The sequence below is a fragment of the Zonotrichia leucophrys genome, chromosome 24 (assembly GCF_028769735.1).
Source record: "Zonotrichia leucophrys gambelii isolate GWCS_2022_RI chromosome 24, RI_Zleu_2.0, whole genome shotgun sequence".
Taxonomy (NCBI): domain Eukaryota; kingdom Metazoa; phylum Chordata; class Aves; order Passeriformes; family Passerellidae; genus Zonotrichia; species Zonotrichia leucophrys.
The window spans coordinates 4,692,615-4,717,307 of NC_088193.1; the positions used below are offsets into that span (position 1 = coordinate 4,692,615).

At 51.9% G+C, this 24,693-nt stretch overlaps 1 protein-coding gene across 2 annotated transcripts in view; it reads left to right on the plus strand.

Annotated features, from left to right (window-relative positions):
- Positions 1 to 14,847: 14,847 nt before the first annotated feature.
- The window catches only part of OPCML (opioid binding protein/cell adhesion molecule like), a 310,429-nt gene continuing 300,583 nt past the window's right edge, over positions 14,848 to 24,693 (plus strand). The window contains exon 1 of one of the 2 annotated variants that reach the window (XM_064732008.1): positions 14,848 to 15,161. In XM_064732008.1, coding sequence (XP_064588078.1) covers positions 15,101 to 15,161 — 61 coding nt within the window. In that variant the 5' untranslated portion in view covers positions 14,848 to 15,100. The remainder of the gene's footprint in view (positions 15,162 to 24,693) is intronic. The other variant, XM_064732007.1, reaches the window with a different exon arrangement.

A 24,693-nucleotide genomic window follows, 5' to 3' on the forward strand; every position in this document is an offset into this window, starting at 1 on the left:
TGTGTCACTGCAATTCCGCATAAGGCAGCATGAAGCAAGGAGGGGGAAAATACAAGCAAATAATAATAATAATAATAAAATCAGAATGAAAAATAATGCCATGGGAAGATTTAATGCAAATTCCCTTCAGGTTCTGACTGTGTCTGGTGACCAATTATGTGACACTGGGTTTGGTCACCAGCACTGGGGCTCTGAGATGGGACAAGGGACATGGAGCTGGGTTGCTGGGGCACTCCAAGGAGCCTGGTGCCCCATCTGAGGCTTCTCCCCAGGTGCCTGGAGGCACAGTGCGAGGCTTTGTCTCTTGTTTAGAGAGCCTTGGCTTTTATAAGTTCAAAAATGAGATGGCAAATTGAATTTATTCATGAGCATGGAGGCTCTCTGGGGTTTCCTCTTTAATTCAGTAGACTTGCTTTAAGGGACTCTGTTTCAGCAGAGAAAGGATGGAGTTGGTGCTTTCATCTTTCAAGCTCCCTTTACTGGCATTCCCCCCTCGCTCCTGAGTCCTTCAGAGCCTGTCCCAGAGCAGAGATGTCCCTTTTTGTGTGGTTCCCATCCCTTTGTGAATGGGATGCTGTGCTGGGTTTTTGGGACAAGGCTCCACTCCCTGTGCAGGGATTTGGGAGGATCCATGGGAGGGGGTGCAGCAAAGGGTCACCAAGGTCCTTTCTCCTTCCTTCTCACCCACTTTAGAACTGGTTTTTGGTTCAAGACTCCTCTCCCTGTGCAGGGGTTTGGGAGGATCCATGGGAAGGGGTGTAGTAGAGGGCCACCAAGGTCCTTTCTCCTTCCTCCCCACTCCCTTTGGAGCTGGTTTTTGGTTCAAGGCTCTGCTCCCTGTGCAGGGGAGGATCCATGGGAGGGGGTGCAGCAGAGGTCACCAAGGTCCTTTCTCCTTCCTCCCCACTCCCGTTGGAGCTGGTTTTTGGTTCAAGGCTCCGCTGGGTTTGGGAGGATCCATGGGAGGGGGTGCCCCAAAGGTCCTTTCTCCTCCATCCTCACCCCTTTTGGAGCAGGAGCTGCCCAGGTGGGGCGATGCCTCCGCCCTGGCTGGCAGCTGGCTCGTGCCATGCTGTCACTGCCATCCCTCTATCAGGATAATGGGTGCCATATGGAACGAGCCTCCCACCCCCCTCTCCGTGCTCCCAGAGAGCCCCGAGGGGTTTCCAAGCAGTGACAGGAGCAGTCACAGGCACAGGGACCTGTTAGCTGCTCTTTCATGGTTCAGCAGGCTCCGTTTCCACTCCAGGGAGTCCCTGTGAGCTGCACAAGGTGGGCAGGGACAGCAGGGTGTTTTGTGGGATGTGGGGCATCTTTGTGCAGGATGAGGGTGTGCATTGGATTTGGGGGTTAAATAGCCCCTCACAATTTTTGGGAGATGCTAATTTCCCTCCCTTTTTCGTTGGCATTGCTACTAAAAATGTGAAGGTGTTTTCAGGGAAGGAGGGGAGCCAGAGCTCCTCCAGGCTGCGAGCACAGCTTGGGCTGGAGGTGTTTTGTCTCTTGTTTAACCCAACAAAGCCCCTTGGGCTGATAACCTCAGAGGGCTGCGCAGCAGCTCTTGTATAAACCATGGAAATCAGGAGAATTTTTTGCCGTGGTTTAAGTTTGTTGTGAGCTGAATGTCAGCCTGGGTTTGTGGTCCCTCTGGGAGCGCCGGGAGCCGGGAAGGTGCAGCGCTAAAATTCATTGCCTGCTGAGCTGGCTGCTGCTGTGTGCACACACCTCGTGCTCCCAGCCAGTCTCTGGGGCTGTAAAACCCTGTGGAAGGAGGTGATAAAGCCCCTGAGACTCCAGCAGAGCTGCACCTCCCCAGCTGCTCCCACGGTAATGGGACCTCCTGATGCACGGCGAGATCTTTACTGGGAAGGTGCCACTGAAGGACAGCGTCTGAGGATGTTTGGATGTTAATGTTTTACAGCTCCCCTGCCTTCGAACAATGCCTAAAAATACTAGTGTATGCAAATTATAAACTAATTTAGATGATGGAGCATGGGAATATTGCTCATACTCCCCAAGCATGGCATTTCCAATCATATCTTCGTTTCATTTTTAAGCAAAGAAATCATAATCTTGACATGTTTATCATTCAGTGCCTGCACCAATTATCTCTTTGGGTTCATTCTATAGTTCATAGAACTGATAGATTATGATCATGTTGTTAGGAGAATTGTGCAATCATTATTCCTCCAGCTGGAGGAGAAGTTGCAAAACAATTATAAAGAATGATTCTCCTTTGGATTGCTTTTGGAGTTCATGGAATAGGCAAGTTCCCATTACCAGGGACCTGGAGCTGCAAGGTTCCTGCCACTGGTGGGTTTGAACTCTGGTGATCCAAACCCTGTGCCTTGAGATGCTCATTTCCTCCAGCAAGCTCCAGTTGTGGTTATTATTTTTTTATGGGTTCATATCAGAGAGATGAATGCCATTGGCTGCACGAGGGCTGCGACTCGGAATGATAATTTCCAGTTTAATTACAGTGCAGGGCGCTGGGGATGCACCAGTGGATACCTTTTGGGTTAGAAATTGAGACTCAAGGCTTTGCATCCAAATAACCCAGTGTGGAATTTTGACTTTAAATCAGGTGAAGTGTGGTTCCCCCAAATTAAGCGTTGTCTTCTTTCAATGTCCTTAATGAGACTCGTGGGATTGTGACCCTCCCAAAGAAAATATTTGCAGGAAATGCTGCTAAAGGAGTCCTCTGGGAATTTGGGAGTTGAAGGCAGCATGCTCCTAGGGGAGAGCTTTTCTTTGATCCCCAGAAGGAGCTCTCTAATCTCTTCCATAAACACACTCGGGCAGCTCCAGGGTGATTTGGCAGCCCTGCCTGTGTGATGGATCGTCCCCAGAGGACCCTGCTCCTCCCCTGCCCCACTTCTCCACTCACACTATCGAATTTTCAACTTACTTGACCACAAGGCAGCAGAACCAGAAAAACAAATGTCTCGTCAAGACATCATTCCCAAGCAAGGATTTTGCTTCCTTGTCTCTCCAGGGTTTTTCCTTCCCTCCTCATGTCCCAGCTGGTGTCAGGACACGAACAAAGGGCTTGGCTGCATCCGTGCTTATCCAATTTGGGGCTGGATGAAACCCCCCGTCCCCCAGGCCTTTTTGTTTTGCCTTCTCCAAGTGGTCAATATCGACTGCTGGAGCAGAGCTATTTATTTAAGAATGCGCCTTGTCAATATTTATGTAGCCTGCAGCTGGCTGAGTGTTCCAGAGCAGTGTGGGGAGTGATGGACGGGCAGGGGGAACTCTCCAGCTGGGAAGGGCTCTGTGCTGGGGAAGGAGGGAGCAGCCTTGGAGGGGCTCTGGTGATTTTGCTGAGCCTTGGAGAAGCAGTTTCCTCCCTGTGCTGCTCACACTTCCTTCCTCCTCCTCTGAAATTCTTCCTTCCCTCTTCATCCCCATTCTGGAGGGCTCAGATTTTCCTTTGTGGGAGGGAGAGGACAATCACATGCTTGCCATGAGACCCTCTGTTCATTTTGGGAGCAGAACTTGCTTCTGCTGTTAATTACCTATTTAAATTACACAGCAAATAACAGAGAACCCAATTAGGTTATTCAGGTGTTGCACACCCAGGGAAACAGGGTGAATGTCCTAGACCCAAGCTCATGTTTTAATATGAAACCTGTTTTTATATGCTTGGTAAAGGTGCCAAGAGTCCTTCAACTTAGAAGAAACATGCAGAAACTTGCATTATTATTTATTATTTTCCAGCACCTCCCACCCTGAGCTCCTGGAGTTAACAGGCTCCCTGTAGCTCTCCACTGGCTGGGATTTAGTAGATGGATAAACACATTTTATTTCCTCAGAAAGGGGAAAAGTTGTTTACAAATTTTAAACCAGAATGGAAATGTTGTTTTTTGTCAGGACCATTTCATGAACAATAACAAAATAATGTTTAAAAAGCCTTTGACGTGTCCCTTTCAAAAGCAAAACTGAAGTGCTGGGGGGAATATTAAATGCCACAAATACAAGGTATTAATGCTTATTAATGAGCTAAGAGAAGAATAAAATGCAACTGAAAGCAGAAATTCATGCCTGACACCAAACCTTTGTGAAAGCTCTGCCACATTTCCACAGGAGAGGGTCATATTTTTGTTTAAAAACAAATAAAGCCAAAAAATGTGCCTTTGGGGGAAAATCAGCTGTGGGGCTTCCAGACTGACATTGATGTTATATTAATAGTGGTTAGGGGAAGACCCTTCTGGGTAGGAAACACTCAAGGAGTTGTCTCTGAGTTCTTGCAGCTTCCTTAAGCAGTGTGACATGGATGTGCTCAAGTGCTGCTAATTCTGCTTGACACTGCTTTTCTCAAAATGTGTTTAACATTTTTTTAATATTAGACAGTGGCAAGGATATTATTTTTGGTCAATTCTCCTTTTCATTTTAATTATTGTAGCAAGGATACAAAAAGCTTCTAAAAACAGATCCTCTGACAAGTCAGAGCAAGATTTGCTTGTCCTGAAGAGCAGCTCCAAGGAGAACACAGGACTTATTTCCAATTACTTCATGGCCAAACCCATTACAAAATAAAAATATTTCCAAGTGCCAGAGGAGGGAGCCAGCAAAACACAGGAAATCAGAACATTTCTGCTTTTTTAATATCTCTTTTCCTAATGAAATCAGAAGAAATTGAGTGGAGCAGCACCAAACTTTGCTGTCAGTTGAGAAGGAGTTGATAAAGTGGTGTCAGTGTGTGATGGATGAGTTGGGAGCACTCACTTCAAAAATCAAAAGTTTTTGGCTCCGGGAGGACTGGGCTTTCTCCTTTCTCCTCTACCCACCTGCTCCAGTCTATTTTTTGCAATAATCTCAGGGGTTATTTCTGGCCTTTTCTCTGCTCTTGCAGCACACAGCTATCCATGGGGATAGCTTGGGAATCTTTCTTGCCCAGGCTTGTCACTGCTCTCCCCACAAAGAAGAGCTATTATGAAAAATCCTTTCCTTAGGACTTTTTCCTCCTGAGAAGCTGGGAGGCCTCAGGAACAAAATGTAAAAAATGATTATCCGCTTCTGTGGAATGCAACAGGTGCATCTGTGATTGGTCTCATGTGGTTGTTTCTAATTAATGGCCAATCACAGTCAGCTCAGACAGAGTCCGAGCCACAAACCTTTGTTATCATTCCTTCTTTTTCTATTCTTAGCCAGCCTTCTGATGAAATCCTTTCTTCTATTCTTTTAGTATAGTTTTAATATAATATATACCATAAAATAATAAATCAAGCCTTCTGAAACATGGAGTCAGATCCTCATCTCTTCCCTCATCCTTGGACCCCTGTGAACACCGTCACAGTGCTGGATGTTGCTCAGATGGGCAACAATAATTCATGGCCTCACAGAATGGTTTGGATTGGGAGGGACCTTAAATCTCATCTCATTCCAACCCCCTGCCTGGGGAGGCACACCTTCCACCAGCCCATGTTGCTCTAAATCCCATCCTTGGGCACTTCCATAGGTCAGCATACACATTCTCCCTGGAATGATAGCAGGGATAGCCCCAGCATGGAGCTGCTGCTCCCTTCCTGGATGTTGGGAGACTGCTGGAGTGCAGCTCATTGCTTCCATGGGGAATGTGGGGAGCATGGTGCTGCCTGGAAAAGCTGGGGGAGGCAGGGAAAAGGACATCTGTGAGATGCCGGAGGCGTCTCCACCCCGCAGCGCTGCAGGGAGGGATGGAGAGAGCTGCGCTCTGCCCTGGGCAATGCAGGCAAGCTGGGTGACCCCAAACACCCCCATGCAGCCCCAAAACTCCTCTCCAGTGCCTGGGATGGGTGGGAGCTGCCAGTGCCTCTCAGTTTTGGGCCTTGCCTTTTGGTTTGCGTGCGCTCCGTCACTCCACAGATTCCCACTCCCCGTCGCCTTGCAAAATGCCTGCGCCGCATATGAAATGGAGGAGATAAAATTACAGGATCTGAGAATTGGCCGGGCTCTGTGCAATATATAACATACCAGATGGTCCTACAGGATGCCTCTGAAATATCTGTGCAATAGCATTTTAAGAAACTGATATAACTGATCAGGCAGCATATGGAAAAGACTTTCTGTGCTGTGTGAGGGTGCGGTGCCCCCTCTCCCGGCACCTGCTCTGCCTCCCCAAATTAGGGGTGCCACGCAACAATGAGCATCTCCCATCCTTAATGGGAGATGTTCCCATCAAACATCTGGGACAGGGCCCTGCAGCTGGCAGAGCACCATTCCAGCATGATTCTGTAGAGATAAAAAAAGAAATAAAGTTGTTGTCAATCAAGGGCAGAGCAGGGTGATAACATGGAGGTTTGGTGGCTTCTTCACAACAACAAGGCCCAGGATGGCCTTTTCCTGGGAGCATCTCAAGGATGAGGCTGTTTGCACGGAGTTTGTGACCATCCAGCCTCCTTCCTGCTGCTCTGCTGTAAATGAGGTTTTGGTCACAGATTTCCCACCTCCCTGTGCCTTAAGCAGAGGGCAGTGGGTTTGGGGGAGCACATAGACCCCCAGAATCCTCCCTCATCCCTGGGCAGCAGCACAAGCCCTGGGTCTCCAGCTGGAGTTTTTCCCCGCTCTCCATCCTTTGAGCCCCCCCAATCCATCCAATTTCAGATGCACCTCACGTGCTCATCTTGCCCGTGGTGTCCCTGGGCTGCCTCTCACCCTGTGCACATCCAAAGCCTCTCCTGCCTGTTTGTTATTCCCTGCTCCTCTGCCTGGCCTCACACGTGGGCTGACCCCTCTGTCAAACAGAATGGACAATATTTCCTCTCCACAAGGCTTGGCTCATATTCTTTGAGGTACTTCGGGGTCACGGGATGAAAGGCTCCTTGCTGCTTCTGCAATGAGTCCAAGTCGAGCTAAGAATAGATCTATAAACAAGCCAGCAGGGAAGGCTTCCCTGGGGAACCTCTCAGGACTCTCAGAGAATGTCATTGCTGGAGTCATTGTCACAGGAGATGTGGACCCTGCTGAGCCCTTGCTCTGGGGGGTGCCTGCCTTTCCTGAGTGGGGGGTGGCTCAGCAAATCCTCTCCCAAGCTGCAGATGGCTCTTGGTCCCAAGGAGCAGCGCTGGGGTTGGACACCCCGAAGCTGACACAGGAGAGGGAATATTGCATCCTGTGGTGGGTGATGTTACAGGACACAGCTGGTGGGATCTGGAGGGATGGAAGCAATTTTCCTCCCAAACCTGTCTCCCTGGGTGCCCTGGGAGAGGGCTGAGGGCTGGGATGAGCTGCAGGGCTGGGCTTTTCACCGGCACGTGAAATGCTCTGGCAGGAGGCTCCACGCTTGGTTGCTACCCACGCTCGTGCAGAGAGGTATTTCGAGCTGTCAGTCTGGCGTGCTGTCTGTCTGTCCACCCACCCAGGCATCTATAAAAATCCAGGCTGGATTAAATATCTGTCAGAGCCCTGCTGCTGGGGCCAGGGCTCCTGATGCTGATGGTTGTCCTGGAACCCAGGTGGAGAGGGTCAGGATTGGAGTCTGAAATGTGCAGCTTGATCAGCTTGATCCCTGTTTCTGGAGTAATCTACATAAAAGCTGAGAGTGGGAATCTTGCAGAAAGCAGGCTTCCCTCCTTTGTCTTTGCTGACTCTGTCCTCTCTGTTATCTTGACGGCTTCTGCTTGGCTGCCGTGTTGCTCTTTAATCTGGAGCCCTCTGTTCTTACCTGAGCTACAGAGGCTTGACGAGGAAAGCCACTGAACTCGGAGAAAAATGAAAAGGAGCAAAGCTTAAAAAAATGTTTTCTTTCTTATTCTTGAAAAAAAAATTAAAAAAAAAAAAGAAGAAGAGAAAACCCAACCCCCAGAAGCGCACAGCCAGTGAGCGATGCCTGGATTCATCCTTGAACCGTCTCCTGTTTATGGATCAGGGATGCATCATTTCTGCTCTGCTTTCTTTCTTTTCCCCCACACTCTTTCCATGGCATTCAATCATTTTGATCAAAGCCAGGCAAACAAAAACCTCTTTGCTCTCACCCCACTGAGTGGGAGCAGGGAGTCCTGCCCTGGTCCTGAGGAGAGCGTCTTTGGAGAGGGTGGGATGGGGAGCCTGGAGCAGTGAGGCGTGAGGGGATGGGAGTGGCACAGAGGAACTCGATGCCTGCGTGGAGATAAATGTTTTGTACATGACAACAATGGATAATTACTGTGATCAAAGATCTGTGTGAGGGTATCTTGTGTTTCATCACTCCTGGCGCTGGCCCATCCTCCTGACAGCTGAGGAGGGGAGCAAATTCCCTCACTGTATTTTCCCACCATTCTCCTTCCCTTGGATTTCCTCTGGAAATACGCATAAATCCTTCCCATGAGGATTCCTCCCAGGAGATGGGGGGCTCTGGAGGGTGGTGGTGTTTTGGGAGCACCTGGGGGTTCTTCTCAGCAGTGCCCAGAGAGGGCAATGAGCACAAAGTGCAAGAAATTCTCTTTAAATGTAAGAAAAGCTGTTTCAGGGAAGTGTTGCTCCAGCCCTGGAATGGGTTGTCCAGGGACACTGCAGGGTCCTGACCTCCTGGTGCTGCCACGTTTTCCAGTGCTCACAGCACATCTTTGGAGGTGCCTCATCCAGCATGCGGCAGGTAATGAGTCTTGACGGGAATTAGGACCCTGTCCATCTGGCCCTGTTCTGCCATCTAACAAGAGGAGATAAGTGCACTTAACAACACACCAGCTCTTGTTCAGGCCCCTTCTTCCCAAGCCAGAATCAATAGCAGGTCTCTACAGCTTTTAGAGACTTAGATCCCATCTTTTCATCTCTCTCTCACTCATTTTTCCCAAGCAGCATGCGCATGATTTCTCATTTTTTTTCACTCTGCGGAAATTTTCCCATTCCACCTTTCATCCACACCCGCGTGGCGCCGGCCCAGCCGGGGCTGCAGCTTGCACACCAGATAAGAAACCACACCATACCTGGGTTCCCTGATTCCATCTCCCCCTCTCTCCTGGCCAGGAGCTCTCCCACAGTCTCATTTATCTTCAAAGTGCTTTACAAACGCTAATTAACGCATCGCTGTTTGCCCTCAGCCACCCTCATTCCTCGCCCTCGGTTTCTTCCCAGCTTGCTGTGCTTGCCCTGGTTGGGAGGAGTGGGGCACTCTCCCCATGGAAGGGTAGCAGGACACTTGGTGTCTGTGTCACAATGGTTGGGGACCTGCGTGGAAGGAGCCTGACTGATGGCACTGCCAGCCAGGACCTGCAAGAGGTGAGCAGTGCTGCTTGCTCCATCTCCTCCCGAGCCCCAGCCTGCTTCTCCCTTGGCTTTCCCTGCTCATTTAGTTGCCTTAGGTCTGGCTTAATTGTTTTTCTGCATTCCTCCTGGGGCTGGGTGGATGCTGCTGGCCCAGCCTGGGGTAACTCCAAGTGTTTGCCCTTGGCAAAGGCACTTGGGGAGGATGGTTGGGTGGGTCCTTGTGCTCTCCCTGCAGAGCTTGGCATGGCTGGTGCTCAATTCATAGAATCACAGGATGGTTTAGTTTGCTATCACCTCATTCCAGCCCCCTGCTATGGCCAGGGACACTTCCCACTAGACCAGGTTGCTCCAAGCCCCATCCAGGTTGTTTATTCCTGCAGGAGCTCTGAGTTCAGAGAGTCTTTCTTTTAAAAAAATAGAAAAAGAAAAAAGCTAGGTTTTTTTTTCCCTCTCTCCTTGCACGAAATGCAAATCAATAGCTGTTGTATTCACATTCTAACAAGATGTCAAGGAGAAAAGGGTAGCCTTTCATTCAGCAGAGCACACACACACACCCCGAGGGAGGGGACAGGAAGGAGGGAGGAGGCTGTGGGGGCTGCCTGGGGCGGGGGCTGCGGAGAGGGCACGGGGGTGGAAGCCGCAGGCACGGCCGGTTTGGGAGGCTTTCTGTTTCCCTGGAGCCCTCTGCGCCCCTTCCTGCCCATGCCAGAGCTCCTGCTCCCCATCCTGCCCCCTCAGCATCCCTTTCATCCCAACCCTTCTGCTCCTCATCCCTTTCATCCCAACCCTTCTGCTCCTCATCCTGCCCATCCCAACCCTTCTGCACCCATCCCAACCCTTCTGCACTCCATCCTGCCCATCCCAGAGCTCCTGTTGCCCATCCTGCTTCCTCAGCATCCCTTTCATCCCACCCCTTCTGCTCCCCTTCCTGCACATCCCAACCTGTCTGCTCCCTATCCTGCCCATCCCAGAGCTCCTGTTCTTCATCCTGCTCCCTCAGCATCCCTTTCATCCAAACCCTTCTGCTCCCCTTCCAGTGCATCCCAACCCCTCTGCACCCATCCTGCCCATCCCAACCTGCCTGCTCCCCTTCCTGTCCATGCCAGAGCTCCTGCTCCCCATCCTGTCCCCCTCAGCATCCCTTTCATCCCAATCATTCTGCTCCTCATCCAGCCCATCCCAACCCTTCTGCTCCCTTCCAGTCCATCCCAACCCTTCTGCACCCATCCTGCCCATCCCAACCCTTCTGCACCCCTTCCTGCCCATCCCAGTGCTCCCACTTTGCTCCCCTACACCTCCCAGTGTGAGCAGACACCTCTCAAGGCACCACTTGGGCTCCTTGCAAAGTCACAGCCCTGCAGAGAGGTGCCATCCAACTCCCTGGAATTGCTCTGGGCAGGATGGTCTGTGGGGGTGTGGGGTGCTGGGGTTGGGAAGGAGAGTGGAGGTGGCCATGGCAAGGATGGTCCTGAGCACCTGGAGGAGCAGGGAGATAGTGATCTGTGGCATGAGGTGGTTTGTGGCATGGGGTGATCTGTGGCACAGGTTGATCTGTGCCATGGGGTGATCTGTGGCTCCTGGTGATCTGTGGCTCGTGATGATCTGTGGCACAGGATGATCTGTGGCACAGGGTGATTTGTGGCACAAGGTGATCTGTGGCTCATGGTGATCTGTGCCATGGGATAATCTGTGCCATGAAGTGATCTGTGGCACGTGGTGATCTGTGCCATGGGGTGATCTGTGCCATGAAGTGATCTGTGGCTCATGGTGATCTCTGGCACGTGGTGATCTGTGCCATGGGACAATCTGTGCCATGAAGTGATCTGTGGCACGGGTGATCTGTGGCTCATGGTGATCTGTGGCACACGGTGATCTGTGGCTCATGGTGATCTGTGGCACGTGGTGATCTGTGCCATGAGGTGATCTGTGCCATGAAGTGATCTGTGGCTCATGATGATCTGTGGCACGGGGTGATTTGTGGCACAAGGTGATCTGTGGCTCATGGTGATCTCTGGCACACTCTGTGGCCAGAGATGGCATGGAATGATCTGTGCCATGAAGTGATCTGTGGCTCATGGTGATCTGTGGCTCATGGTGATCTCTGGCACGTGGTGATCTGTGCCATGAGGTGATGCAGGACACTGTAGGGATCACTCTGGCAGAGGGGATCAGCCCAGTGGAGGCTGCTCTGGGGTTGGAGCGCCCAGGATGGGAGCAGGGATGCTCCTCACGCTGCTCTCCTGCGCTGCTCTGCCCTCTCTCCCTGTCTGTGCAAACCTCTGCTTCACTGAAAACGTGTTATTTCCCCCAGAGACTACTCTGGTCCCAGATGTGAATATGCATTGAGACAGCTGGGGAAAAAAACCTCTGGAAATACACACAAAAATCATGTCTAAATGTGCCCAGCGGAGCAGAATGTCTCCTCTCCGATCGGGGGCTGCCTGTCAAATTTAAATATGCATTTCAGATTCTCTGCTTGATATCGGAAAGCAAACAACCCCAAATATCCCAGAAAAGCTCCACCAGCTAAATACATATTTATACACCTTTTTATTATGTGTCTTGGAAATCAAACAAATGAAACAGGCCAGTGCCTGCTCGGTCCTGCAGAGCTGGTGAGCAGTGATGGATTTGTTTGGCTGATCAAAGCACATTTGTTCCCATTTTGCAGATGGGAAGGTAAAAGCAGCAAGGTACCAAAGGTCTGCTCTGGGGTCACTCTCAGAGCTGTGTTTGGCAATTCAGGTGCCAGCCTAATTGGCCAAAATATATGCAAAGAGAGCAGCTCAGTGTGTGCTGGATTTGGGTAATAATCACTGCCAGGTGAAAAAGGAAAAAAAAAGCAAATGGGAGAAGTGTGGTGGGAGAAAAAAAAAAAAGAAAAAAAAAGTAAAAATGTGTTGTTTTGAAATTTACCCAAATATAGCTTTTCAACTTGGGGTTTGAAAGCAGAGCAACATGTTTGTTCTGAGTCCATCAAACATTTCTGTTAATTAGAAATGATTTCTTTGTTCATTTCCTTTAGTTCCTCCAAGATAACTTTATTTCTTTTTTTGCCTTGGGCGGATTCAGAGCTCTCTGTGTGCATTTGGAGGATGAGCTGCAGCCACAGGGCTCAGAGCCCCAGAGCAGCTCAGTTTCCCCTGGGGACAGATGTCCCTGTCCTGGGCTGGCCAGGGAGGATGCAGCCACATGCCTGGGAGCCCTGGGAAATCCCAAATGTCTCTTTGCAGCTGTTTTCCCAAAATACTTGTGAAGCAAAGGATAAATTTGCTTGGTGTCATCTGTTGGGGTGTCATTTAGAGGGAAATTCAGGACAGAAATATCCCTGTCCTCATCCCAGGCTGAGGCAGACACTCTGCTCACTGGTTTTTGCTCCATGTGATGATTTAGCGCTTTCAGAGGTCAAACAACATAACTTTACCCTTATTAAAGGAATGAAACCCTTAGTCATGTTTTCTTTGGTGCTTTCCTGAGGATGCGGGAGATGGGATGCTTTCAGCAGATAATGTGGAATATGACTGAGCTAAAAGCTTTTGAAAACTTGTGGTTTATTCATGCTGAGTAGAAAATGAAGAATTAATGGTTAAAAGCCATAGGAGTTTGTCCTGGGAGCGTGTGCTTGGCTCCCACCCCTCTTTTTGGGTGAGGACACACCTTCCAGAGCACAAGGGCTTTGTGCTCCAACCCCACTGCTCCTGTTCCTCCCTGTGCTGCTGTGTGAGAAAATAATGCCAGATAAGAGGGATGTGCATGGATGGGGATGTGCTGGTACTGAGTTGTAACAGGTGGGTGAGACAAAAGGGAAAAAAGACCAGAGGGGAGGGAATGATCAGGGATTGTGGGTTTGGGTGCCAGGAGAGCTCTGGCCCCAGCTCTGTGGCAGGTTGTGGGAATTGGGGTTTATGGATCCGTCATTCTTCCAGGATTCACCCCAATGTACAGGGTCCCTTAGCCAGGTGCTCCCTGAGATGATGGTTTGGAGTCTTGAGGGAAAATAATCCAGGAAAATGGGGATGCAGGGATGGTGAGAACAAGCCCAGGTAGATGGGAAAAGAGACTAAGGTGAGGAGCAGGTGAAACCCTGGGTGTGGGATGTGGAGGAGTGTGTGGCCACTGGTGCCAGAAAGCTGTGGTGGGTTAGCTGGAAACACAAAGTGCTGGGCTGAAAGTTCTCTTTGGCTTGCCTGGAACTCAAAAAGAGTCCTTTAACCCTGAGTTAGTGGGGAAAGAGATTGTTTTCAGAAAAAAAAACCCTTTTACACTCTGTTTTTAACAAAGCTGCAATGAGAAATAAGAAACATGGTTTTGGTTTTTTTGTTTAGAAAACGTCAAAAATGAGTACTATTTGTTTTGGAAACTAACCTTTGCAACATTTCCTTTTTTTGGCAATGCAGTGAACTCAAGGCCCTGACTGGTGAATGCCTTGGTCTGGAGGTGGCTGTGGGAGGGGGACATGGCAGGGGCAGCTGCCCAAGCCCAGGGATGCTCTGGGCTCAGCAGAGATGTGGGAATGTGCCAGGAAGGGGGCTCTGGGGGTAAGGAGGAAAATTGTGTCATCCTGGAAGGAAGGGGGACCCTGAGGAGAACTCCTGGGTATGGGATGGTATCGGGGAGGGGGTCTGCAGGAGCAGGTACCCTGAGCTCAGTGTCTTTTTGGGGCTCTGTGAGCTGCTGAAGGGAAAAAAAAAACAACATGTCTCCAGTTGGGATGCACAGGGAAGATTGCTGCCTGGTTTCAGAGATTTTGTGTGAAAAACACCCACTCATGCTAAAAAGCTTGGATTGCTCCCTGGTTTGCCTCAGCAGTAGAAGAGCTGCTGCTGCCTTGCTGGTGAGGGGAGCAGAGGGCAGGGTGAGCCAAGGGGCTGAAGCCCGGGGCTGCCCCAGGCTGGGGAAGGAAAATTCCCCTTTGCAGGTGGCTGGTGCACGAGGAGCTGGTGTGACATTGCCTGTGCCTGTGCAGGGCTACTCCTGCATCCCGGGGCTGCTCCTGCATCCTGGGACTGCTCCTGCATCCCAGAGCTGCTCCCTCCATCCCAGGGCTGCTCCTGCATCCTGGTGCTGCTCCTTCTGTCCCAGAGCTGCTCCCTGCATCCCAGAGCTTCTCCCTCCATCCCAGAGCTGCTCCTTCCATCCTAGAGTTTCTCCCTGCATCTCGGGGCTACTCCTGCATCCCAGAGCTGCTTCCTCCATCCCGGAGCTTCTCCCTCCATACCAGAGCTGCTTCCTCCATCCCAGAGCTTCTCCTGCATCCCAGAGCTGCTCCCTCCATCCCGGAGATTCTCCCTCCATCCTAGAGCTGCTCCCTCCATTCCCGGGCTGCTGCCTCCATTCCCGGGCTGCCCCCTGCATCCCGGGGCTGCTCCCTGCATCCTGAGAGGTGTTCCCTCCACCCCAGAGCTTCTCCCGCCATCCCAGAGCTGCTTCTGCATCCCAGAGCTGCTCCCTCCATCCTAAAGCTGCTCCCTCCATCCCAGCTGTTCTCTGCATCCCAGAGCTGTTTCCTCCATCCCAGAGCTGCTCCCTGCATCCCGGGCACCAGCTGCTGCCGGGAGGGATGCTCGGGGGGTCGACGCCTGCATTTAACTCCCTGGTTGCGGAGCGCAGCCCGCAGGAGAGCGGGAGTGCGTGTGTCAGTCAGCATCCGGAGCCAATGGGTGCCCGGTAGGAGGTCTGCGCTCCCGGTGCACGCACGGAGCCCGCCGCTCCTTCTGCCAGTTGTGTGCGAGTGTGCGTGCGTGTGCAAGGGGAGACCAGGCACGCTGACTGCCTGCTCCCGTCTCTCCCCCTCTCTCCAGCTCGCTAACTCCGTCTCCCTCCCTCTGCAAACATTGGATTTAAACCTGCTCAGAATTCAGCGCAGACGGAAAGCAGCGGCGGCAGCAGCAGCAAGCAGCGAGCCGAGCAGCCGCTCGCCTAGCGCAGCTCCAAGATGAACCATCCTGCCTGCTGGATCGTCTTCACGGCCACCACTGCCCTGCTCTTCATCCCAGGTAGCTTTTTCTGGGGCGGATGGGAGGGCAGGGGCTGGGAGATGGGAGAGCCGAGGGGGTTTTGCGCGCACGGAGCCGGCTCCGCGCACGTTGCGCACAAACGCGCGCAGGCAGGCGGGCAGGCTGCGAGTTGCTCTGCATCGGGGATTGCCCAGTGCTCCCAGTGAGGGGCTCTGCATTAAGGAATTGCCCAGTGCTCCCAGTGAGGGGCTCTGCATCGGGGGATTGCTCAGTGAGCTCCCAGTGAGGGATTCTGCATCGGGGTATTGCCCAGTGCTCCCAGTGATTGCCCAGTGAGCTCCCAGTGAGGGTTTTGCATCGGGGAATTGCCCAGTGCTCCCCGTGATTGCCCGGTGCTCCCCGTGACTGCCCACTGCTCCCATTGAGGGGCTCCAGAGCCATGCTGGACCGCCAGGTGGGCACCGAGCCGCCGGTACCTGAGCGGTGCCCGCACCTGCAGCCCCCGAGCCGGGCAGGGTCTGTCCCCTCCGGGCAACCTCTGCTCGAAATGATGGGCTCATGCAGTTTTTTTTCCCTTCAGAGTTGGGCACCTGCTGTGCCCTCCCTCTTCTGAGAGCTGTCGTGCCGTCCCCTGCGCTGCCCTCATCCGTGCTTCCCCGATTCCTGCCAGGCAAACTCGGTGCCTTCCCCTCCAAAGTGGAAATGAGCCCCCCGCCCCAATCCAGGCACTCGGGGAGGCCGTGCCGGTGCCGCAGCCTCGCTGAACTGATCGGATGGTTCCCGAAATGAGGGCTGGCCTCGTCCCCCCGGCTCCGGGGGCGATGCTGGGGCTGCATCCAGCGCTGGCTCCGTGCTGATGCTCGCGGGGCAGCGGGCGCTGCATCCAGCCAGGGCGATGGGGGCGGAGAGCAGAGCTGAGCGCCGCGGGGAGGAAGTCACCGGCGTGTTTTTGATGATGATGTGCACTTTTAGCAGCTGGGGAGATTATCATCCCTGTGCAAGCAGATGGGGACTGGGTGTCGAGGCTGGGATCCGATCTTAACCCAACCTTGTGTTTTTCGTGACTGCCAGGGAGGGTTCTGTAGCACCGGGAGGGCAGAGAGAGGCACGGCTGTGATTTCAGCAGCTGAACCACACACGGGCTGTGAGGGGTTGGTATGGGTGGCAAGAGGGTGAGGCTGGCAGGGGAGGGGTTACTCGTGTCACATCTGGCAAACAGCTCTGCCCACAGCAGGGCTGAACAGGAGGGTTCTTGGGTTACAACTTGCTTGTGGAGGCTTGTGCCATGGGACCAGCCACATCCTGGGGTCCTGTGGAGCTGTCACACTGCAAACTGAGCAGATCAGTGGGTACAATGTCCCCTGGAATGGGCTGGGTACCCCTCTGTGGGCCTGACTTGAGCCTTGGCTCTTGGGGAGCAGTGGTGTGTGACTCCACCACTTTGGGGAGCAGTGGTGGAGAACCCTTGGCAGCAGAGCCTTGAGCTCCTCAGCAGCACCAGAAACCAAAATGGTGCATCTGTAGTTTAGCACATGAGCATGATGGAGCCATGGCTGTGTGAGCTGCCTGACTTTGAGCATGTAAAGGGTTTTTTTTTTGAAAATAGATCTTACAGGACAGGATGGGTGTGCCTGGGGTGGGGGCAGGCGTGCCTCAGCAAGGCTGCTCTGAGCAGAGCATTGGCTCTTTCACCCTCCTGCTGGATGAGGCTCTGTGGGTTGGAGTTGCAGAGGAATGGATGGAAGCAGCTGTGTGGGCCAAATGGGAGGACGTGTGACACTTGATGGGCTGTCACAGAGATGTCCTTAAGCTGCAGGAGCTGGCAGAAACCTGACAGGGCGCATTTGCTGTTTGCCAGTGCCCTGCTGCACTTTCCTCAGGATGTGGCTGTTTGGGCCAAGGCCAAGGCAAGGCCTGGGCTGGCTCTGGCCCCTGTGTGTGCCAGGGAAGGAAAATGCCCTGCATTTAAGCCCCTGGAAACTTGGGAGAGGCTTCTTGATCTGCACTATGCGGTTGTAGCTTTCCCTTCTTATTTCTATTAAGCAGCAATATCTGCTTTGGCTTTGGATGTTCCCCTGAGCTAAACCAGCCCAGGACTTTGCCTGGCTGGGCTCAGCCCTTAATCCATCAAGCCAAACCCTTCTGCCTGCATTAGAGGAAGAGAAATACTCTGGGCTGCTGGTGCTTTGCCTTCCTGCCCTGGATTTGAACATCTCCAATCCTTTTTATTTGTGCCTGGCTTGCAGAGGTTGGATGCTTTCCCTCCCTGCCCATCCTGTCCCAGCAGTGATTTCAGTCATGGTTTCACTGCTGTGGGCTGGAACACGAGTCATGTTGGCAAAGTCACAGATGGCAGAGGGAAGGTGAATGGTCCCTGCTGTCCTTTGGAGCCCTCACCTTCCCAAAGTGTTTTTCTTGGGCTGTTTATTATTCACAGGCACAATCCCGAAGGTTTTGTGCAGGTGACTCTCCCCTGGGATATGCAGAGGCTGTTTCTGAAGTGCAAACTCTTTTCCTTTCCGTTTTTATCCGAATCCTGCGGGAGTTTCACACGGGGTGGTTAAAGTGAGAAGGGAACCTGCTTTTAGAAGGTGTAATTAGAGTGAAGGGAAACATCACAACTTGAAGGCTCCTGCAGAAAATAGCATCGCAAAGTTATTATTAGCTGTAATAGCTTATTTGCCAGTTTTTCCTCTTTCTCCTGCTCCCACCTCTGTCTTTCCCTCTTTCTCTTATTTTTGTTAGGAAAGATGCATTTTCCCCATTGGGTCTCGTGTCATCTCGTTACCAATTTACTCTCGTGGAATCTAAAGACACGAAAGGTTAATGCAATAATGAAACCCTGACCCCTCTGGTCATGGAGACTGTCTTACTCTGCAGCTTTTTACTTCTTTGTAAGACAAGTTTCTATCTAAAATAATTTGGAAGCCTTAATGCTGTTGTCATCTGGAGCCTTGGGGGAGGCGTGCTCCTGGACAGGGGTTGCTCTCTGAGGTGGGAAGGATGCTGAGGGTTTTTAATGAGTCCAGCACTGCAGGATAGGGAGGTGAGTGGGTAATTTAATTGCCAAGCTGTTGGCAAATGCTTTGAACTGCTGGGCATTGTGGGTGCTGCTGGTTTGAGATGAGGGTGGGCTGTGATGGGGAATGAATTTGGGGCAGGGGGGAATCGTTGTCTGAGCTGCAGTCACAGGGTGACATCATGGCTCTACAGGTGGCAGAAATCAATGCTCATCAGGCTCTTCAGACATTTATATCGCTGCCTTTGCAGGCTGGGGGAAATTACCTGTCATGGCAGTGGTCAGAAAATCTGGCACTGCAGGGGGAGATGGACAATCCTGTTTTTCACTGCTCCAGGATCAAGGTGAAGCTTGCAGAGCTTGGGGTGTCCCCCAGTTGTGCCACTGTCACCCTTGCACCCAGGAACTGCTTTCTGCATCCTCCCAGAGACTCTGTGTGACTTCATCCTTGCTGGGGCAGCCTGGCTTTGGTGGTGGTTGCAAAACCCAGCTAAATTTACAAAACAGACATTGCAGGCATTGAAAAACACCCTCCCATCCACTCCTAAAGGGGTCCCTGCTGCAGGAGCTTGCTTTTCCTGCTGCCTGTGACATGACTGTCACCTCTCTCTGGAGGGGGATGCTGGGCTGGTGGAGGGCTGCTGATCCCTGCGACTAAGCCTGAGAATAAGTACCTGGAGCACATTAGTTCTGCTTTAGTGTCATTTCAATATGAGCAAGAGGGGCTTAAAGGGATTTTCTGTGCTCTCCCAAAGGCTGGGGAGAGGTGTGGATCAGGCACTGCAACCATCAGTCTTCCAGGAGGAGTCGGGGAGGCTGGGGAAGGTGTCCCAGCAGGATGGGGTGGGATCCCAAAATCACTGTCTGGGCTTCCTCTGCCTCTCCCTGAGGCTTGGCCTGCACTTTCCCTGCCAGAGGGTGATTTCTCCATCTCCTGGCTCCCAGCACAGGGAGAATGTTGGTGCTAGCTCTTAGAGGATGCTTTAATTCTGCTGGGGAGGAGCAGCATCGCTGTCATTTCCAAGCAATGTAGGGAGAGGAGGCACGCACAGCTCTTGCTCCATGCAAATCCCCCCCTCTGGTGCAAGTTCCCAGAAGAATTTGCCCTGGGGGCTGTTGGGTTTCGCGGTCGGTGGCTCTGGCAGCTGCCTTTCAGGATGCCCCAAAGTGCTGAACCTTGCTTTGCATTTTCCAGCAGCTTCTCTTTGACAGCCTCTCCTTTGTGCATTCCGTGGTTGCAGACGGCCGGGTGGAGGAGCTTTTGCTGGTGCGAATCCCTGTGAAAAACTGAAAAGGGAGAGATGTTTCAAAGGCACCGATGGGAGCTCTGTGCCTTAACTGGCGCCTTTGAAAATCTTCTCCAAAGGCTTGAATATTTGGTTATGGCGAATTTTGAGCTGCATAAACAGCTGTGTTCGTATTTTACAGTTGAATATGAAATTCGGAGTTTGTGCTTTAGTTGGTTAGAAACAAAAATCACTGAAGGGGGCTGTTGGGGTGGTGTGATGAACCCCAAGAGGTTTGTGGGGGAACAGGGTACCCAGGAGGATCCTTCTGCTGCAGTCAGGTGGGGATAGAGGAAAACTGGTTGGATTTTATCTGTAATCTCCTTCACAACCCTGGGGTCACCCTCAGTTTGCAGCCCTGCCTTTCCCCTCCCCAGTCAGGCAAAGCTGGGCACTGATCCTGAGCCCTTCTTACCTTCTGAGCATCCCCTGAGATGCTCTCAGCTGCTGGCATGTGCAGGATGGGGAGTGATTTCAGCTGTCACACTCCTCCTTTTTGTTTAAACTTAAAAATAATAACAGCTTTGCTGCAAATCTCCTTGCCTCCCAGTCATCTTTCCCTAATGAAGGCACGGTACTTATAATTACCAATGCAGCAACAGCACATAACAGAGGTGGCTTTGACACTTGCTGCTCCGTGGGTGGGTTTTTCCAGGGAGCTCCTCTTCGTTTCATGCTTAGAGAGAAGAAACGCTTTCCTCGCTTCTCCAAAGCTCTGGGATTGTGTTTTTGCCCTTCTGTGGGTGCCCAGGCAAGGTGGCTTTTCTGGTGGGAGTGGCAGGGGATGTGTCACCCTTGTGAACACCCTTGTGTCACCCTTGTCAATGGATGGACATGTGAGCCCAGGTGTTGTAGGGGCTGAGTGGAAGCTGGGGGATTCTCCTTCTGCTCCCAGGTTAGGTTCAGACAGCATGGCATGGCTGAGGGCAGTGGTTTGGGATGCTCAGGTACTGCAGGGACCCATCAGTGACAGAGCCACCCCCTTGGGAGGAGCTGCTTTTGGGAAGTGGAACCTGTTGTGCCTGTGCAGCAGAGTCATGTGCGCCGGGGACACGTGTGAGATGAGGAAAGGAAGGGGGAAAAAGAGGAGATATTTTTAGGTTTACTTTTCTGTGAATTCAGCGCTAGTGAAAAGTGCTGGATTGACTGCTCTGGAGGCTGAAGCAAAGTGCAGGGAAGGGTAGCCCAGGACAGCTTCTCTATGAGCTCTTCAGGAGGGGATGGTGGGACTGGACCTCATCAGCTCAGGCTCTGGACAGCAAAGCCATGGGAGATGTGTGTGGTGTTGAGCAGAGCTGGTGCACTCGTGGGGTTTTCCAATGGATATGGGATTCCCAGGAGGGCAACTGGGGTTACCTGTGCTCCATATGGCTTTGTCCTACGTGATTCACCCCATGGGTTGCTCCTCTTGGCTCCTCAGCCACATGAGGACCAGCTGAGGGTTTGGGCTTCCTTCTGGTACTGCCTTTTCCACTAACCACGCTTCCCAGGCATGTGTATTCCCATGCTTTTTGCTGAGCACGGAAGAAGAGGTCTTCACATGTGGCTTTGGCCCCCAGAGCAGCTCCAAATGGTGAGACTGGGCTGAGCCAGGCTGTGCCCTGTGTGTTTTCTGAGCAGTGTCCCCCTGCTGTCCCCTGCCAGCCCTTTGCCTGCTCTCTCCCAACTGTTTACTTCTGGCTTTTGTTTCCTGGACTTGTTGCTATGCATGCAGCATGTGGAAGGAGCTCCAGCGAATATAGGCCACACTTTGATTGTTCAGCAAGCTGGAAAATGATGATTATAATTTTTGACAGAAAGGAAGGGAGGGGGAAGGAGATCTCTGGGCTTTCAAATCTGCTCTGTCATAAGCAGGATCTTGCAAGGGCCTTCTGATGACTTCTCCCGCCCCAAAGGAAATGGAGTTTGCATAGCAAGAGGGGTTAGAGGAAAAATTCCTCTCTCTGCAAGGACAAAGTGGCACTTCTTTCACCAAGCCTTCCACCTCGTGTGGCGGTCCTGTCAGAGAGCATCAGCCAAATGCGGTTGGTGTTGGCCAATAATTGACTGGGAAGCATCCAAGAGAAACCTTGGTGCTGCTAAAAAAATCCTCCTTCCTGTTAGAGCAGCACACAGGTGCATCCCTTGGATTGCAGAGGTGCTGGCAGAGCAGTGCCCATAGCACCAGCCCTGGGAGACATGGGTGTTGAGGTGAAAGCCAACCTGGAACTGTCTGGAAGCTCCAAAGACTTCTCCCAAAGGGGCAGCTCCATTTGGGGCCACACCAGCAGGGGATTTGTCTCATCACAGTCCAGGCTGGCAGCAGATCCCATGGAGATGTTGGCTGCTCCTGCCCCTTCTCAACTCACTGCTCTGCTGGCATCACCTGCACAGTCCTCGAAGGATCTCCCCATTTATTTGTTTTATTTAATGGCATTGGCTAATTTCCACTTCCATTTTTTTCTTTTTTTTTTCTTTTTTTTTTTTTGTGGTTGTTTATTTTAATGCGATCACTCCTAATGAGGCTAATGACATTTAGTCTCCGTGGCGGCGCATTTTAATTTGGTCACCGAAATGTCAGCGCACGGCAGCCTCCTCCTATCTCCCCGTGACAAAAGGCACCTCAGACAAAGGGGCCCTGTCCCCGGCTGTCCCTCGCCCTCCTTATCTCCATCCTCCCAGGGACGGGCCAGCACTTTTGGCAGAGCCACCTCCTGCCATCCCCTCCTCTGCTGGCACCAGGGGAGCGGGTTTGGGCGCCAAGGGCTGCGAGGAGGGAAACTCACAAACTCGGGATTTTCAGGCGAGCCAGCGCCACGTAATTAATCAGATGTCAAAAGCTCTCAGCAAAGTTAGCTTTGATCGGCAGGGAAATCTGTCAAATAGGTCGTTCTGCTGCCCCCGGTGCTTTTCTGTCTCGCTCTGCCCATAAGTCTACCTGGCACTTCTGCTTTCCATGGCAATGTTGGGAACTTCCCACAGCAGGGTAGGACATTCCTGCTTGGAAAGCTGGACCAGCTTCTCCTTGCCTGCATTAGGCTGGTGCCATGGGCATTACAGAGCTGGAAATGGGAAAAGGGGAGAGGGCTGGCATGGGAGTCATAGATACTTGGGAAGGTTGAGGTGCTCAGATGTTGTGTGTGAATTTGGAGAGGGCTCTGGTCCAAGCTGGGGTGTCAGGAGCAGCCTAAACCCCAGTACCTGTGAGCTCCACCTGGTACTGGGGTCACAGGTGGCAGCACTGGAGAAGTGGAAACTTCTCTGCCTTGTGTTGTACCCAAACCTCTCAAGGTGCTGGACCTCAGAAGCCTGGGCCATTTTGCTTAAGAATGAGTCCTTTTTTTCTGCAATCTGGGTCCAAATGCAGCTGAATTTGATCTGTTCTCCTTTGATCTGTTCCTCCCTCGCTATTCTATGTACCAGGAATGGATGAAGATTAAAGTTTGCAGTTTCTGAGCAAACTAGGTTACTCATCACTGCACGATACCCAATTACCTGCTGATACCTCAGGAGTGAGAAGGTATTGATCTTGCTTGGATTTGAACTTGTTGAACCAAAGACTCTGGATATTTCAGATCCGTTGTGGAGGATGTGCCATTTCCTTCAGGAATCAAAAGAGGGATGCAGGCTGTGTTTCTGCACCACGTGGACTGTGGGAGGTGGGTGTCTCCTCTCTGCCACAATAGAGATGACCAATAAGTGATAAATAATATTGTCTATACCCTCCACAGCACAGGAGGGATGCAGATGTAATGACTTTTGTGATATACCTGGGAATATCTCAATTTTGCTGGGAAGAAGTCCTCAGAAGCTGATTTTTACCTCATGTGGGTGGGTTTTCTGTACCCTCTCTGCTCACCACTTCTTTGTGAGCACTGCAGGCTGCAGAAGTGCCTTTGATGGCATCCCCTGTGTCTGCCTTCCTCCTGTCTGTTGTGTTTCCAACCAGAAATAGCCCATCAATTCAAAAGAAACACGAAAATTCTTCCAAAATTACCTGGTGAGACGAGGCCGGGGGGCCTGGATCAAAACCTTTATTACTGAAACTCAGTGATATCAGGTCTCACTCTTTCACAGTGTTTGTTTCCAGCAGATCTTAAAATAATTCACGGAGAAGAGAAATTTCATTGTACCTGTTTTTGTAGACAGGGGAGCCAAGGAATAAAGAGGGAAAATGACTTGCCCAAGGCATGTGCAGAGACAAGTGTTAAGAGACGTGTCCTTGCTGTAACTCCAAATCTGAAGTGCGTTTTTCCTTGTGAAACAGTGGAGTCCCTGCTTTGAGAAACACAGAAGAAACAGTGTAGGATCAGTACACTGGGTGCTAAAATCCCTGTGCTGGGCTGGCAGGGAGCTGGAGCACCACCAGGCTCTTGAACCTGCACTTGGATGCCCCAGTTTGTGTCCTGGCAGGAGAGTCTGTACCACAGTTCAGGCAGTGATGTCTGGAAGAAGGAAAATGTGAATTCATGATCAGCCTGGCTTTGTGAGTGGAGGGGCACCCTCTGCTCCTCTCCAGGCTGGCAGGAGGGCAGCACGTGATTGATCCCCCTGCCCTTTCACGTTGCATCTTTGCCTGTCCTTCCCCTGAGGCTTGAGAGCGATGATCCTGGAGCTGAAAGGAGGCGACAAACAGAGGAGAAATTCTCAAGCACGCTCTTCACTCAGCCCTCGGTCTCCAGGTGGAAACGCTCTTTGGAATTTCAGGGAGACCACACATTTGTCCTGTCAGTGCCTGCCCTGCGCTGCAGCATCCTCCGGCCGCTGCCTTTGCCAGCCTCTCTGGATCCTCGGGACACTTTATCTTTATAAAGTCGCAATAAGTGGACAGTATAATATATTTCACTTTTAATAAGGTGTTGCCAGTTGCACACACTCTGCAGAGCAATTAGTGTCAAAGGCGGCTAAGCAATGGCGGGGCGCCGTAATTCCGCTGTTTACCGGCCTGCAGGATTTATGGGCAGTGCTGGAGGAGCCGCGGCCACGGCTTGGCTGGAGGCACAGGAGGGGCCGTGCACTGGCTTGGGAGCCGCGCTCGGAGCTGCTCTGAGTCGTGGAACTCTTGGGAGAGAGGCAGGATGTTTGTTTTGATGCCCCGCACCTCAGTTCTGGGATTCCGAAAGGAGATGCTGAGCCTGCTCGGATGTGCCAGCCAGAATTTTGGGCAGTTGCTCAAAATTCAGACTCAGAGGACCCCCTTGCACTTTGGGTGCTGGCATGGGAGGCAGGGCTTTGCCAGGTGAGGTTTTGCTCATCAGGGAAGGGAATCATAGAATCACAGAATGGA